General features: G+C 37.9%; 2 protein-coding genes across 3 annotated transcripts; both read right to left on the reverse strand.

Moving 5' to 3' along the window:
* Positions 1 to 943: 943 nt before the first annotated feature.
* LOC128865783 (protein lin-54 homolog) lies at positions 944 to 14,784 on the reverse strand. Its single transcript, XM_054106129.1, has 5 exons — positions 14,169 to 14,784; positions 6,711 to 8,257; positions 5,711 to 6,648; positions 2,539 to 2,678; positions 944 to 2,457 (listed from the first exon to the last, which is right to left on the reverse strand). The coding sequence occupies exons 1-5, from the start codon at positions 14,188 to 14,190 to the stop codon at positions 1,961 to 1,963; spliced, it is 3,144 nt and encodes a 1,047-aa protein (XP_053962104.1). The 5' UTR covers positions 14,191 to 14,784; the 3' UTR covers positions 944 to 1,960.
* LOC128865784 (elongation factor Tu) lies at positions 8,918 to 10,799 on the reverse strand. Of its 2 annotated transcripts, none has more exons than XM_054106130.1 (2): positions 10,692 to 10,799; positions 8,918 to 10,629 (listed from the first exon to the last, which is right to left on the reverse strand). In XM_054106130.1, exon 2 carries the CDS (start codon positions 10,601 to 10,603, stop codon positions 9,131 to 9,133), a length of 1,473 nt encoding a protein of 490 aa, XP_053962105.1. In that variant the 5' UTR covers positions 10,604 to 10,629; positions 10,692 to 10,799; the 3' UTR covers positions 8,918 to 9,130. The 2 variants fall into 2 exon arrangements, with proteins under 2 accessions (XP_053962105.1, XP_053962106.1); XM_054106131.1 differs by having other exon boundaries at positions 8,918 to 10,639; positions 10,692 to 10,786.
* Positions 14,785 to 15,760: the final 976 nt, after the last annotated feature.

The following is a 15,760-nucleotide window of genomic DNA, read 5'->3' on the forward strand; positions in this document are numbered from 1 at the left end:
ATCATCCACATCTAAAACTGCAAATTTGTTTGCAGAAGAAGTTCCACTCAGCCAGTAATTTGGCAGTTTGCTTTGACTCAGGGTTGATGTTGCTTTAATTTTTTTGCTACTGGCAGTCGACGTTGAGACCTTTGTAGGTGAGTTTCGAACCCTTTTAAACGCAGCTTGCTTTTTTGGTGTAGCTGATTGCGTAGAGGACAAGGTGGATTTAATAAGGTGACAGCATTCGCCTTGGTAGAGGCAGACAAAAGGGTCGCTACCATTAGTTCTGTCGATGCAGTTGTTGTTGTACAATTTGAAGCTACAGCTGAACAAGTAGTTGTCGATGAATTTGTTGTGGTAGTTGTGGGCATACCAGTTGTGCTCACGCATGATGTAGGGAATACGGGACTGCTGATTTGATTCTCAGCATAGCGCTCTGCGCTCCATGGCAATAATGTAGAGCGCATGTCGTTATTGCAGCTTATGGGAGCTGACTGTATTGGCCCGTTTGTTTTTGATTTTGATCCGCTTTGTGCTAAATTCGTGCACGGCATTGAGTTCGAGTTTTCGATATGTAGCGGCACTGTTTGCGGAGTAAGAATTTTAGTCTCACTTGTGGATCGTGTTCTCTCCCAAGGGGGAGAACGTATCACACTCATGGTTATATATTTATTTTTTGTTTATTTGGTAGCTATTTTGCTATGTTTTCTTTTTTGAATTTGTTTAAATATGTATTGGCTTATCGAATAACACTTGATGAAGCACTTTGCAGTTTCTTTGCAGTTTGCTATGAGTCTCTGTCTCTTATTAGCAATAATGCATTCTGAATTCGTTGAAAAATCTTTTATAAACACGGATCGACAGTAAAACACGTCCGATACGCACAGTATAAAATAACGAAATAAGTTATAATACAATAATTTAATCTACTACTAAAACATTTTTAGTTTTTTTTTTTTTTTTTAATTACATATTAGCCTTTATTTGCAATGGGTCAAGTTATACAATCGTGAATCTTAACAGCTAATATTACCACATTCAAATCTTGATTTACTTACTTTCGAGGGTACGTCAAAATTTAAATTAATTACATTAAAAGTGTTTTTCATTTTTCTTGCATACAATATACATTTTTTATGATAAGATGTTTCTACCCGTGTGTGTGCTATTAAAACGTAGAATATAAAAGTGTATATATAATTTTCAAAACTCATAAAAGAGGACGCTTAGCATTTTTGTAATTACAATCTAAGTGATTTCTTTTCTGCGTTATTAGTAAATATTAAAGCAACCAAAAAGTGGAAACGATAGTAATTAATAGGCATAACTAAATATCTGTAGAGTGAAGGGGAGAAAGCGTTTCACGTTAAACTTAAACTTAAAATATGCAAACAAATATAAAATAGAATATAATAACCTTAAGAAAATATGCATTTAAAGCGCTGCTTTTCAAAAGAGGCGAAAACGACTTATAACGAAAAATAAATTGTAAAAGCAAAAACTGACAAAGTCTTTCCAAACTTAATAGCGATTAATAAAGAAAATCTTTATTTCGTAACTTTGTACATTGCAAACATTCGACTTCTCGAATATATGAATTTCCAAATAAAACATGCACGAGCCTAATGCCTCTTCCATTATTGCCAACATTCGATTTTCTACGAATGTAAGTACGTTCTAAAATTGTTCCACTTAATGCTAATCATGCGCGATTTTTTAGCATACGATTAGACTAATATAAGAGTGAAGAAAAAAGTGAGTCCCTATTTACACAGACGATACTTATACTTTATTATATATTTTGTATGTATATATGTATATGCATTTAACGCTCTACTAATGTATATTTTCTTATGCAGTGTATTCATACATTTTTGTCAGCTAATATGAAAACATAAGGCGTAAAACCAGTCAGCTTCCATCTAAACAATGTTCTTCACATCAACAACAATTTCAATTCATAGTCGCACGCACACGCTTAGTCTTGCGTAAAACTCGAATCAGTATTGCGAATTGAGAAGTCGATGATTTCCACCAAACAGCGGCCCATTTCCTCCATGACCATTTTTTCGGTTTGATAAGTAGGCAAGCCATTCTTCTCACATTCATCCGCCTGCGAGATCATACACTGTATGGTGGCATCAACCACTTCCTGTGTAATAAAGTTGCATTGCTGCTTCTCAGGCGCTGAGCTAGCACCGCCTGCCGCACCATTGCTGCCACTACAACTACTGCCAGCCACACTGCTGCTGCCGCCAGCCAGACCAGCCAGCAAATCACTACCCATTGCTAAAGCTTTCGCGGTATCCTTGTAGAACTTATCATTGCCAATGCCGCCAGCCGCTTTGCTATTGGTTTTTTCATACGTTCGTTTCTGGCCGCCAGCTGGTAGTGAAGCACTCGCAATGCTGGCCAGAAGCTTCGGATCAATGGGGTCCATATCTAGATCGGGGCGTTCCTCAATATTTCGACACCCTAAACGAATATTAGTTTATAGTAAATCATAAATTATTGTAATAAACGAAAAAATGTGGTGCATTGCTTTTTAACACTCACCAACGCATTTGCAGTTGGATGAACAGGGTATTTTCGCCTCATAGCATTCGCAGTAGTTCTTCAGACAGCCGGAGCGCTTGCAGTTGCAGCCTTTGTTGTGACGCATATCGCCTTGTTCGTGTGATGTGGTTATTTTTGGTCTGTGAAAGTTTGAAAAGGATAGTTCAAAAAAATTGGCATGTAAATAATGGCAATGCTTATTAATTATTATAAATTATAAACCAAAATGCGAAAAGTATGAATATGACGTTGAAAATGAGAAATGAATCTCAGCCAAATATTATTTTCTTTTTAGCCGCTACCGAATCTGTCACCGCCTACTCAGTTTAGTAGCAAATTCAAAATATTTAAATTCAAATGAAGTTCTACTTCTGCGTGTAAAAGCTCAGGTACTACTTCAAATGTAAAGAAAAGAGTGCATATGAAATAAATGTCGTAACTTAAATGTACATTTTCAAATTACTAGTGGTTGGAAAAAAATATTTTGTGGCGTCTACTTTGGAGTGGCGCATTATTTAGGGGCTTTAAGAAACGTTTACTTATTAAGGGATTAGGGATAGTCAGAATTTTCAAAAAATTGGATTTTTTTTTGTATTAATATATCTTTAAAATATTGACGACAAATACTTTTCGAGTTATTCAACAATTAACAAAGGGCGCTCGGGCGCTCATAAATCGATAGCAAAACTTTAAATGAGTTTTTCCCAAAATTATGTTTATTGAACTGGTGATCAATGTAACTTAAAAACCGCTTGGTAGGTTTCAATAAATTTATACTGCTTTTGAAAAACATAAAAAACTCGTGCCTGATCATAGGATTTTTTCTTTCAAAAATTTCGATTTTTTTAAACAATTAATTGTCGGGTTTTTTCTCGAAAATCTGAAAAATATATCTTGAGGCCGCCATATTCTAATTTTGAAAAAGAGCTTCGATCAGGCACAAAATTCGCTATTAATAAAACTAGTTTCTTCTGTCCGATTGATGTTAGACGAATCTCCAAGGACTTGTGATGATCACCGTAAAGAATTTTTGGAGAAACGGGCTCCACACAAACAGCGATATATATATAATGGCGCGTACACCCTTTTTGGGTGTTTGGCCGAGCTCCTTCTCTTTTTTGTAGCGTGCATCTTGATGTTGTTCCACAAATGGGGGGACCTACAATTTCAAGCTGACTCCGAACGGCAGATATGTATGTATATATATAATATATTTTTTTTTATGAGGAGCTTTTTCATGGCAGAAATACATTCGGAGGTTTGCCATTGCCTGCCGAGGGGCGACAGCTATTGGAAAAATATTTTTAAACTTGATTTTGGTGTTTCACCAAGATTCGAAGCTACGTTCTCTCTAAATTCGGAATGGTAGTCACGCACCAACCCATTCGGCTACGGCGGCTGCCAATTTTTTAATTTAACTTTTACAATTATTAATTTTTTTGAAATTTGCTTAAGTCAAGTCGAAACATAATGTATTAATGTTATGTTTTTATTTTTGTAAAATTAAGCAATTGACTAGAAAAACAAAATTATTGAAAATCATTATCGGGCCTCTGACTACCCCTAACCCTACCAATTTTCTTAATTGACAAAATTATAATAATTGTTAATATAACATTTTCATTTTACTGCTAAGATAAAAATTTCATTTTCATTTAACTGAATTTAATTTAATATGATATAGGTATGTATTTTTCATTATTTATTATTTTTAGTTATATAAAAATTAAATTAGTTTAGTTATATACAAATTAAATGCTTTATGTTGGAGCAAATTATTTATGTACATATATATATATATTTTTTTTTTAATTTTTAGTTTTTATATTTTTTATAAAGGGTTTTTCAATTGGCGCGGGTCGATTTTGGCGCCCTGTGGCAGCCATTTTGTTTTGGTGACATCTGTCAAATCTTTTGTTCATTATTCAGTTGTTTATAGTTGTTTATGCCAAATCATCATGGCAAGTTACACGATTGAACAGCACGTTCAAATGATAAAACTTTATTATCAAAATGAGTGTTCATTAACGCAAACGTTGCGTGCATTGCGCCCATTTTTCGGTAGACGTGGTGGCCCTTCCAATTTCTTATGGCCCATATTGAACCATATGGACCTAGACGACATGTGGTTCCAGCAGGACGGCGCTACGTGCCACACAGCAAACGCCATTTTATTCCATTTCAACATCTACCCGCCCTTATTGAAAAACCCTTTCAAAACTTCTAATTTTTGTCGAAATATAGACAGGTTAGGTTAAAGCGATAATCCGCAGTGGGACATACTCAGGCTCATAGCCCATTGTGATACATATAGACAGACAAAAAGATTAAAGCAATAATTGAATTTTTTTTCACCGTTCTGAGCTCACAAAATAAAAATACGAAAACCATATATTTGGAGGCCATTAAAACAATTAGTTTTATATTTATATTTTATTTTATATTATTATTATGTTTTTAGTGTAATTTTTCATCTAATTTCTTTCCAATTAAGTTTGAATCGATTCCCGCCATTAAATGAACCAAATACTATTGCAAATAAATCTTAGTTCATGCAAAAAAAATTCTTACATCAATTGGAGAATTTCGGAATATTCCTGAGCTTGTCAAACAAAGTACATATATACATCTATTAATTTGGGGGAAAAAAATTCCATTATTCTCTCGGTAGATGACTGTAGTGACCGATGTCTCGTAAAGTACCGGTCAAACAATTTATGCTCGTTGTCAAGGTGACATTTCACACTAAAAAATTCGTTTGCAGTTTTTTATTTGTTCCATTCGGTTGTGAGTTGCAGGGTGTTAACAATGAAAGTCAACAAAGAGAAAATTCGGTACAATTTTGGGTTCGTCGACTCCGTGCAGGCATTTCTGATGTTAAAGAAAATGTCGATAATGTCAATAAAATCACAGAAATAATCGAAGTTGACCGGCATGTTAGTAGTCGTAGCATTGCCGAGGAGTTTTAAACCATCGACCATAAAACAGTTTTAAACCATTTGCGCAAAATTTTACGCAAAAACAATGAATTTCTTTTTCCCCGAACTAACTGGTTGCATTAAATCAATTCATGAATTTTTTTATCCAGCTTTCTTACTAATTCAAGACAATTCATACAAGACAAAAAATTAAAAGCATGTGGAAATAATTGATGAATTAGTGAATTACTCACTTGAAAGCACTGGGATTTCGTTCCAGACAATTTTTGATTGCACGCTGTCGCTGATCCTCGTATTGCAAATTATTAAAGCAATCTTTACACGTGCAATCCTGACAAAACTCACCGTTCGCAAAACAGTCGCAATATAGTTTTAAGCATTGTGATTTGCTGCAATTGCAGTGTTTGCGCCGTATACCACCATTCGCCACATCCGGTAGTAGTTCCGGTATTGGCTTGATATCTTGTTTGTCGTCCAAAGGTTCCAGTTTGATTTTAAAATTTAATAATTTATTATCCGAGTTGTTGCTATTATAGTTGCCTCCGTTGTGGTTCTTATTGTTGTTGTTAGTAATTACGCCCCTCCGTGCAAGAAACATTTGAGTCTTGCCATTAATTAGCAGCGATTTCTGCGAGCTCGCATCAGATGCTACGAAGTTATTGTTACTCTTTAGCACGCTCTGCATTGGTTGTTGTTGTGGTTGTAATGGTAGTTTTCGCGTAGGCGATTGGCGTCCATTGTTGTTATCCGTTGTGACAGCATTCGACTGCACCGTGACCTGACGTACTTGCCCACCGCCCGTTGAGCGTAGCATCGAACGTGGAAACATAACAATACGACTACCGGCCGCCAACTTCTTCGCCTCAGGCGGCGCGCCCGCATCCCCGCTGCCATCGGCTTCTGCTGCGGCACCTGTATTAGCTGTTGTTATGCGCTTAAGTTCCGAATTGATTTCAGAGATTTTATGTTTACGCATGAGTGTAGCGGATACTGCAGTAACACTACCCACGCCAGAGTTGCTTTTAATCAACGATTGGTTGGAGTTTGTATTGACTAATTGAGCGGACGTGGAGGAAGTGAAGCTAGCCGTGGAGGTGGTAGTGGCGACACTTTGACTACGTTGCCCATCACCTAACGCGCGCAAATTAGGCACAGTCACTATGGTTTTTTGCTATTGAAAAAGAAAGACCATTAACAAAACTATCAACCCTGCTTCAATCCACTATTACTTACCACTTTTGAAGTGATCGGCGAAAATGTTACCGATGCACCGCCATCTTTTTTTGGCGACTGTGTCAAAATGAGCTTTGCTGAGCCCGTCGGACTCGGGCGCACAACAGTGAATTTGGGTGGCACGCCAGCCGCATTCAATAACTTGATCGTCGATGTAGCAGAATTTGTAACTTGTGTGGGGCCTGCCACCGACGCAGCGCTCGTCAATGTAGCTTTTGCGGTCGATGCTACATTTCCACTACCATCAGCGGAACCCTTCGGCAACATACGCAAGTACTGCACTGGTTTACCGGGCAATTGTATCGTTTGCAATTGACGTGCAGTCGTGGTGCCTGTTGAAGTAACAGCGGCATTGCTGCTAGTCGATGTTAATGACGCAGAGTTTGTAGGTGGTTTCGGGGATAATTTGATAAGTTGTTGATTGGAAACAACAATTTGCTTGCAATTGGAGGCTTGCACGATAAATTTGTGGCCTCCTGCCACAGCGCCCTTGCTTGTATTGGCTGTAGAGGTGGCGGTAGTACTGGTGCCAGCCGTTGTTGCGGCACTCTGTTGCAACCGATAGGTAGTTGTATTTGTCGCTGTTGTACTTGCTGCCGTTGACCTATTAATCGACGTTGCATTAGTGGTTGTCGCTGACGCGGCTGCTGTTAGCGGTGTCTTAATCACAACTTGCCCGCCTGCAGTTGATATGATACGTTTGCCGCCGGCAGACGCATGCAATTGTGACGCCACTTTTGGCGACAATGTAAGCGTATTCTTCGATGTCGAATCAGATGTTGCTGTTGTAGATGAAGTGAGTGCAGTCGAACTTTTGACAGGCACTAAGCCACCAGCGGCAGTACGCATTAGTTTGAAAGCAACAGTTTTACTGCTACTGGCGGTCGATGTAGTTGCAGCTGCAGACACAAAGTTGCCTGTTGAAGCATTGATGAGTGAGCCGGTCATAGATGCAATACCGCCGCTGCCAGCAACAGTTGTAGTCTTCTTCTGAATATACAATATTTGCCCATTTGCTGTCTTTATAGCCGTTTTACCGCCAGCTGTGTTTGTAGCGCCAGCGGCTGTTACTGCAACTGTTGATGATGCGGGGCTCTTCGTCGATGTGCTTGTCATTAACATTTTCGGCGATATTTTCACCAGTTGACCGCCGCTTGTTACTGACTTTGGTAAAATGTTTCTGCTGTTTAAAACAACCGGTGAGGAAGCCGCTGTCATTGTTGTAGTCTTAGCAGCATTTGTTGTGTTTGCTGCAGCAGCTAGTTTTGTAGATATTGTTGCAGTAGCTATTGGTGCACTTTCCATTGTGATTTTTGTATGGGACGCTGGAATAGTTGCCGTGGTTTTTGTGGTTGTCGTCGGCTGTTTTATATGTTGCGGTGGTTTCTTAGGTCCTGGTGTATTCAAAGTATCATTCTTTATGGGATTTAATTCATCTTCGAGCTCTAAAGGATCATCAACAGCGCCAATTGATTTCTTTACAGGTGAATCATCCAATAAATCCTCAAAACTTAGTTCCGGCATTGGCGCGGTATCATTGAGCGAGTCTAAAAATGATTAAGTATGTTTTAGTACTGTTGCTCAAATAAAAAAACGGCAAAAAATATGTTGAATATAGCATAGAAGTAACTAAACCGTTAAATCATGTTGAACGAGTAAGGAGTAACAAATCTTTTCTTATCTATGTTGAAACATGAGCTAAAATTAAAAACAATAAAAATAAAAATAAGCCTTAGGTTCTAAATCTTAAAAAATATACATTTTTTCGCTGCTCTCAATTATTAAAAAAAAAAACATTTTAATTTCGTGGATATACAAAATAAAAATTACGAATAAAATTCCAAGAACTCAAGAGAATAATAAAAAAACCAAGAAATAATTCCATAATTTCGAATTCAATTTAAGAAAATAATATTTGGTTAAAAAAGTCAAATATTCCCATTATCAGGACTAGCGAAATAAGCCTACTGATGTTTTCAGAAAACCCCGAAACCCAAAGAAAAAATGTCCACAGACAAATACAACCAATTTTATACTTATAATTGATGTGCATATACGGGAAATCCTGCTGAGGTGACAGTCCTTGGCCAGATATAAATTCGAGTCGTTTCGGTGACGTAGAGCCGACTGTCAAAACTTACCATTGATAATTTGTTTTGCTGCCCCACGAGAACTCTACATTTTACACCCAATATTAAAAATAAACATATTTTTTAATGTATTTCCGACTTTATTCAACAATCAACTGAATGCATGGAATTATGAAGCTGAATGCAACTTTCATACTCTATGTGACGAAAATCGAAAAGCATTAGGAGCTCAATTGTCATTTCTCATTTCGATTTCCCACTTTACAATTACAAAGGTATACGATATTTATATAAAACTAAATATAATTAGAAAACAAACTTCATTTTGGTTTATTTCTTGGCAGCCTCCTTCTTCTCACGCGCCTTTTTGCCTTCCGTCAACGACATTCGTTCTTTTTCGTTGAGTGGCGGCAGCACTTTCGTTACAACACCTGTGCCCAATGTTAAATTACCATCACGTAGTGTGAAACGCTGTCCTTGCTCCAACACCATTGGACGTATGAGGCGCAAAATCAATTTAGTGTCCTCACCAGGCATTACCATATCCTTATCTGGTATTTGCACTTGCACTGCACAATCCCATGTTCGCGAAAACATTTGCAATTGAATAAAGGACATAAATGGCTTATGGCGACCTCCTTCTTCCTTGGCTAAGATGTACACTTGTGCCTCCAGCTGATCTAGCGCTTTAACCGAACCGGGCTTACACATGACCATACCACGCTTGATGTCGTCGCGCTTAACACCACGCACCAATGCGCCCAACTGGTCACCAGCCTGTGCTTCATCAAGAATTTGATGGAACATCTCAACTCCAGTTACCGTAGATTTAATAACTTTATTATAACCCACAAATTCGCAATCATTGCCTTTCTTAACCACACCACGCTCTAGACGTCCGGTAACGACAGTTCCACGTCCGGGAATGGAGTAGACGTTTTCAACTGGCAGCAAGAAAGGTTTGTCCAATTCACGAACCGGTGTTGGAATGAAGCTGTCAACTTCTTTCAATAACTTCATAATAGCATCTGATCCGATTTCAGGACTACGTCCCTCCAATGCACACAGCGCCGAACCTTTCACCACAGGGACATTATCACCATCGTAGCCCATCTCAGACATCAGTTCGCGAATTTCCATCTCAACCAAGTCTACCATTTCTTGATCAGCAGCATCAACTTTGTTAATAAATACTACAATATGGTTTATACCGATTTGTTTGGCTAGTAGTAAATGTTCACGAGTTTGCGGCATAGCACCATCAGTGGCAGCAACCACAAGTATAGCGCCATCCATCTGCGCTGTACCAGTGATCATGTTCTTAATGTAATCGGCATGGCCGGGGCAGTCGGTGTGACCATAATGACGTGTTTCTGTCTGATACTCCACGTGCGCTACATTAATAGTAATGCCGCGAGCCTTTTCCTCTGGTGCATTATCAATTTCATTGTATTTCTTGCTTTCAGCTAATTCCTTTTCCGCCAGCACCTTGGTTATAGCCGCCGTCAAGGTAGTCTTTCCGTGATCCACATGTCCAATAGTGCCCACATTGCAATGGGGTTTGGTCCGCTCAAATACTTTTTTCTCATTGGCATATGAGCGAATATAGTGTTGGAAACTAGGTGTGGCCCCAGCAAGTGTGGGTAAACGATGTGGGCAACGTAAGAGCACAGCGGCAGATCCTCTTGTGCAACGAATCAAACGTCCAGTACTCAGTGCGCGACGAGTGGCTATGCAACGACCCACAGCAGCGGTCGCAACACACAGTGCATTTGCTTGGCGTACGGCAACAAAAGCAGACATTGTTCCGCTGATAGTTCAATGAAAAACTGCAAAAAACTTTTAGACTATTATAAAAGTATATTATTAGTATTGAATTTATAATACTTACAAAAGGTTTTTCTTTGATATCGCAAGAAAATTCACGCCGATTAATAACCCGTGTAAAAGTCAATTGCGTAAATCTAACCCCAAAACGTTCGCAGAGACGAATGTCAAACGAGAAAAATTACCAGCGCCATCTTTGAATCAATTTCGATGCTAAAAACGCCCCAATAGGAAATTTGACAAAGGAGACTTTCAACCTTGAGGGTATGTACAGGGTGGGCCATATAGCGTTTGCTTTTTGAACCACCTATTTTTTTCAGAATGGTAACACAAATGACACGTTAAATGTGTTCATAATTTATTTAAAGGTTTGACATTTACGAAATGGGACGCTATACGCTTGATCAAAATTGGGAAATATTGAAAACCTATTTGCAAAGTGGAGTCTTCTTCTTCTTTTCTGATTTTCACATCGGAGGCTACGTCAATAAGAAAAATTGTCGGATTTGGGCTCAGAAAATCCACACGTTACTGTAGAGAAGCAAATGCATCCACAACGAGTCACTGTTTGGTGCGGTTTTTGGTCTGGCGGCATCATCGGGCCATTTTTTTTCGAAAATGAGCGAGGAGCCGCGGTTACAGTAAATGGCGAGCGTTACCGTGACATGCTCAACGAGTTGTTTCCAAAAATTGAAGATGATGACATGGACGACATTTGGTTTCAACAGGACGGTGCAGCTTGTCACACTGCCAAAGTTTCACTCGAACTTTTGGCTACCGTTTTTGAAAACCGAATAATCAGCCGAAATTCCGATATCAATTGGCCGCCTCGGAGCTGTGATTTATGCCCGTTGGACTATTTTATGTGGGGAGCCGTTAAGGACAAATGCTATGCGAACCATCCAGAGACGATTGATGCTTTAAAACACGAAATCGAAGTTGCCATTCATGAAATTGGAGCCCAAACAATCGAAAATGTGCTTAAAAATTGGGTTGATCGTATGGCCTACTGTAAAGCCAGTCGTGGCAGTCATTTGACGATATTATTTTTTATTCATAAATGACAATGATCAATCTTCAAAATAAAAAAAAAGTTTGAAAAAATATTGATTAGTTTTTTTTTTTATAGCCGATTCAAAAATCAAATTTTACATGGCCCACCCTATACATACACCTATCACATGTCCTGTAAACTGCTGGGAAATTCAGTATTTTTGCAGATTTATTTAAATATGTACTTGATATATCCGATAGTATATGGAATTGGCACAATAATCAAGGTTGCTAACATTAACAATTTATTAATAAATTATTAATGCTTTCGAATGCGCTTTCTGTTCGCCCGACGGGTTATGCATTATACTTCAGCAACCTTCCCCAACCATTTACGGGAAATGTTTTGTATATATATACATAGCGAAATCTTGCATAGACTTTTTACCAAAAATTTATTAAAAGAATAGTAATTGAATAACATGAATATTTTTAGACTAAGAAAGGAAATTTGTGAAACACAAGAATTGAAGTCACTACCGCACGATGCGAGAATTTGTGCGAAAACTCTCAAGGCACTGCTATAAGCAGTCCAACAATATTTTGATGGATATAAAATAAAAAACGATATTAAAATAAGGGAAGGGATCAAATTGGGTCATGGTGATTTTCCATCAGTGACTAAATAATAAACAGGTTTGACAGACTCTGTCTTTTATAAAACCCTATCTAAGACTACTGACGTTTTCTAATCTAAGGAATGCAAAATGAATGGGGATGAATCAATCATAAATAATATATAAAGTTCGGGGTGTTATCTCACACTTATCCCAAATAAACCTCCGTTATATGTCCCACCGCGTCACATACCCATGGTGAACAGATTTTTATAGGTGAGGCCCATATCAGACCGATAACCGGTATTGACAGAATTAGCTGATGGGCTGACGTAGCAGGAGTTATGCAATGGTTTTCTTACTAAAAACTGAGATTGTGTTGGTGATACATAAACAAGTTCAATACAACCTTCACCCATGCTGCTTCGTTGGCTTCTGAACGACTGATTGGACGAGGGTGTAAATACGTGTGAACTAAGCGGACAGAATTCGGCTGCCCCGTCAAGCGAGTTGCTCGCAGAATTGTGTTTTTCACCATAGTTAATGGCCAAACCTGGTAATCTATCATTCTTGTTATTTACTACACTAAAACACTCTTCATCATAATATTAAAAAGTAAGTTAAATAAAGCCGAAGCACAGCTGAACATAGTAGATTAAAGGTGGAAGTCGATGACACACCAATACCGACTGGTAACAACCCCAAAATTTCACCTTCAACAGTGCGCTCTCCTGCAAACAAATCATCAACTCGCTAGCCGGCATCATTTGGGGCAAAGACAAATACATGCTGCTGGCGACGTTTAAAGCCTTGGCCGACAATATCCTAAACCAAACACGGCTGCAACTACTGGGTCGGACGGTATATAGACTGGCATTAAACGATTTTCATCGGGAGACTCTCACCACCTTCGTAAACTTCCGACCCCCAAATGCCGACGTTCGAATAACGGTCTGGATATTGTATCAAGTTAAACCCACACTTATCTAGAAACGACCCCGACATACTCAATATATGTCCGGCATGTAAATGAACCCCTCGCACTACTAACCACCTATTCACATGCCCTCTTAAGCCCACTCATCTAACACCCCTCTCCCTCTGGACCTAACCTGTCCGAACAGCACTGCTTTGAAGTAAGTATTACTTATCAAATTTTCAAATATTGGGCCTGCTTATATTCGAAATATTAATATCAAATTACTTTTCGTTTACTGTGTATTCGGATATATATGAACTATTTTTTATAAACATATAATGCGTCTTGATGTTGTTCAACAAATGGAGGAACCTACAGATTTCAGCCGACTCCGAACGGCAGATATTTTTTATGAGGAGCTTTTCCATGGCAGAAATATGGTAGTCACGCACCAAGAATTATGTTCGAAAATATATATAAATTAAGTTGCGTGGCAACACTTTATCTAAAAATTTCCTTTATAAGGAAATTTCTTATTTTGGAGGCATTGCTGTCCACCTACTGTGCAATGACGTTAGAATTGCTCCCAAGGATTGATAACATGACCAATGTTAGATGTATAGGAAGAAATAGTTTTGTTTTATATAAAGCTAATATTCCTGTAACCTAAAAAGCATTCTCATCACCTCACACAAGTTTGCACTATCTTCATGCGAATGTTTTTCGCAAACAAAAGCTTCCTCGAGACCTCCCTATAATTAGCACACGGCAGTTCCCCAACTTTTTATATTTTCATGATCCAAAACCGAAAATTCTTAGCACAATCATCCCAGTCGTGGTGCGTTAAAACACCAAATTGAGTCAATGAAATAATAAAATTTATTACATATTTGATTTCAAATTCAAAAGACAATAAACACGCTGCAGCGAGCATTACTAATGCAGCAGCTAAATTGAAAATTCAATTTGAAATGCGAATTTGGCAGTATACAATAAAACAGCAACTACTCACCAAGATTTGTACTGGAATCCATATTGATACGATATTTTTAAATAATATGTAGTTTATTTTTCTTCACAACTTTTAGTTACTAAATTTGCTTACAAACAAGCTCAACATAGTCACAGTAACGACATAGTACATTCATATGAGTTTTTATGTTAGTAGGATGTATGGGCCACTCGAATATCACTAAATCCGTGGCCAACGGTTGGCCAAAGTGTCACAATCACCGACCCTGTAATAATCATCAATTCGAAGAACTGAATGTGAACTATTTGCTCACTGTTCACCTGTGTGTTCACAAAATCAGCGCGTAGTTAGTGAAATATAATCGCAAGGGCATAATGATAGGAACGAAAATTCTTAAACGTTGTCCGAAAAAACAAAAACGCACCAAATACACAAAAACGCGCGATCGCTTATCAAAACTTAAACTATTGAAAACACGTTACTCTTAACTCCAACTTATACTATGCGTTATTGCTACGTTTTGAAATGAATTCTTTCATCAAATTCGAAAGAGTTTTTGAATAAAATTTCAAATGATTTTAACACTACTGCTGCCCACTACTTCATTGAACTGGGATTTTTACACTTTTTCTTCTATTATTACACTATTACACTAAACGCTTTGCATTGACATTCGTCAATCGCCCGCTATGGCAGTGCTGCCGCTTGTTTTTTTCTTTCAATTGTATGCTTGAAAGTGAAAGGGCACAGTTGGCTGTACTGCTGAGTTGCCATTTTCGTTGGTACAGTGTTGTTCTGTTGTGTCAGCCATTTAATTTAATATGCGCATTTTTAAATGACGCGTGGCGTTTTAAAAAGTCAATACTTATGCTTAAGTGTAGCCAGTAACCGTTAAAATTTCATTCCGAAAAACTTAGTTGTAAATGCTACTGCAGATTCCTAACAAAAGTATGTCCTTGGGGATTTTTTATTTTATTTATATACTTACTAGATAAGACATGTGTATGAAGAAATGTTTATCGAAAGCTTAATTTTTGGCATAATCGGTTACTACTTACGATCACACATGCATATGTACATACATTTATGAACTATTGAAATGAAATAATTCTAGAAATTCTTACAAAAAGTCATCTCATTTTACCACACCTTTTAATTTTGAAATTTATTGAAAATTAATATATTGTGAATTTTTTTTAAATTATTTTAAAAGTTATAGGAAATAGTCTTCGCTTGATACCATATCTTTTAAATCTAAACTTTATTTGAAATCACATAAGCTTAATATTTTATAGTTTCACAGCTTTTCACGGTATAATGCTAATACTGAAGACCAGGGCGTTGAGTGCCTAAAAAGTATGGAAAAAATGTCAAACAAAAACCAGGGAAGAAGGTCGAGCCAGGAGACTCACATCCCTCTAGCTGACACTAGACGCTACTCCCAGCACGAGCACAACAAAGCAAATATCTGAAGGACCCTATAAAAGCGTCCGAACTAGCGTGGGTTCACCCTGGAGAGAATAATAAAGTGGTGGCGATCATGGGCCGCTACTCTGCTCTCAGCGAATGTGTGACGTCGTACTTGTGCAATTTATTCGTGTTTTGCTTGTGTAATTTCTTTTTGCATTCTC

This window comes from Anastrepha ludens, chromosome 6 (assembly GCF_028408465.1).
Source record: "Anastrepha ludens isolate Willacy chromosome 6, idAnaLude1.1, whole genome shotgun sequence".
Taxonomy (NCBI): Eukaryota; Metazoa; Arthropoda; class Insecta; order Diptera; family Tephritidae; genus Anastrepha; species Anastrepha ludens.

Excerpts from the sequence above, each read along its gene's own strand:
- LOC128865783 (XM_054106129.1), bottom strand. The coding sequence starts at position 14,190 with ATGGATTCCAGTACAAATCTTG. Across the intron at positions 8,258-14,168 it reads GGATTCCAGTACAAATCTTG|ACTCGCTCAATGATACCGCG; the intron begins GTGAGTAGTTGC and ends AATCATTTTTAG. Across the intron at positions 2,679-5,710 it reads CGAAATCCCAGTGCTTTCAA|ACCAAAAATAACCACATCAC; the intron begins GTGAGTAATTCA and ends AAACTTTCACAG.
- LOC128865784 (XM_054106130.1), bottom strand. The coding sequence starts at position 10,603 with ATGTCTGCTTTTGTTGCCGTACGCCAAGCAAATGCACTGTGTGTTGCG.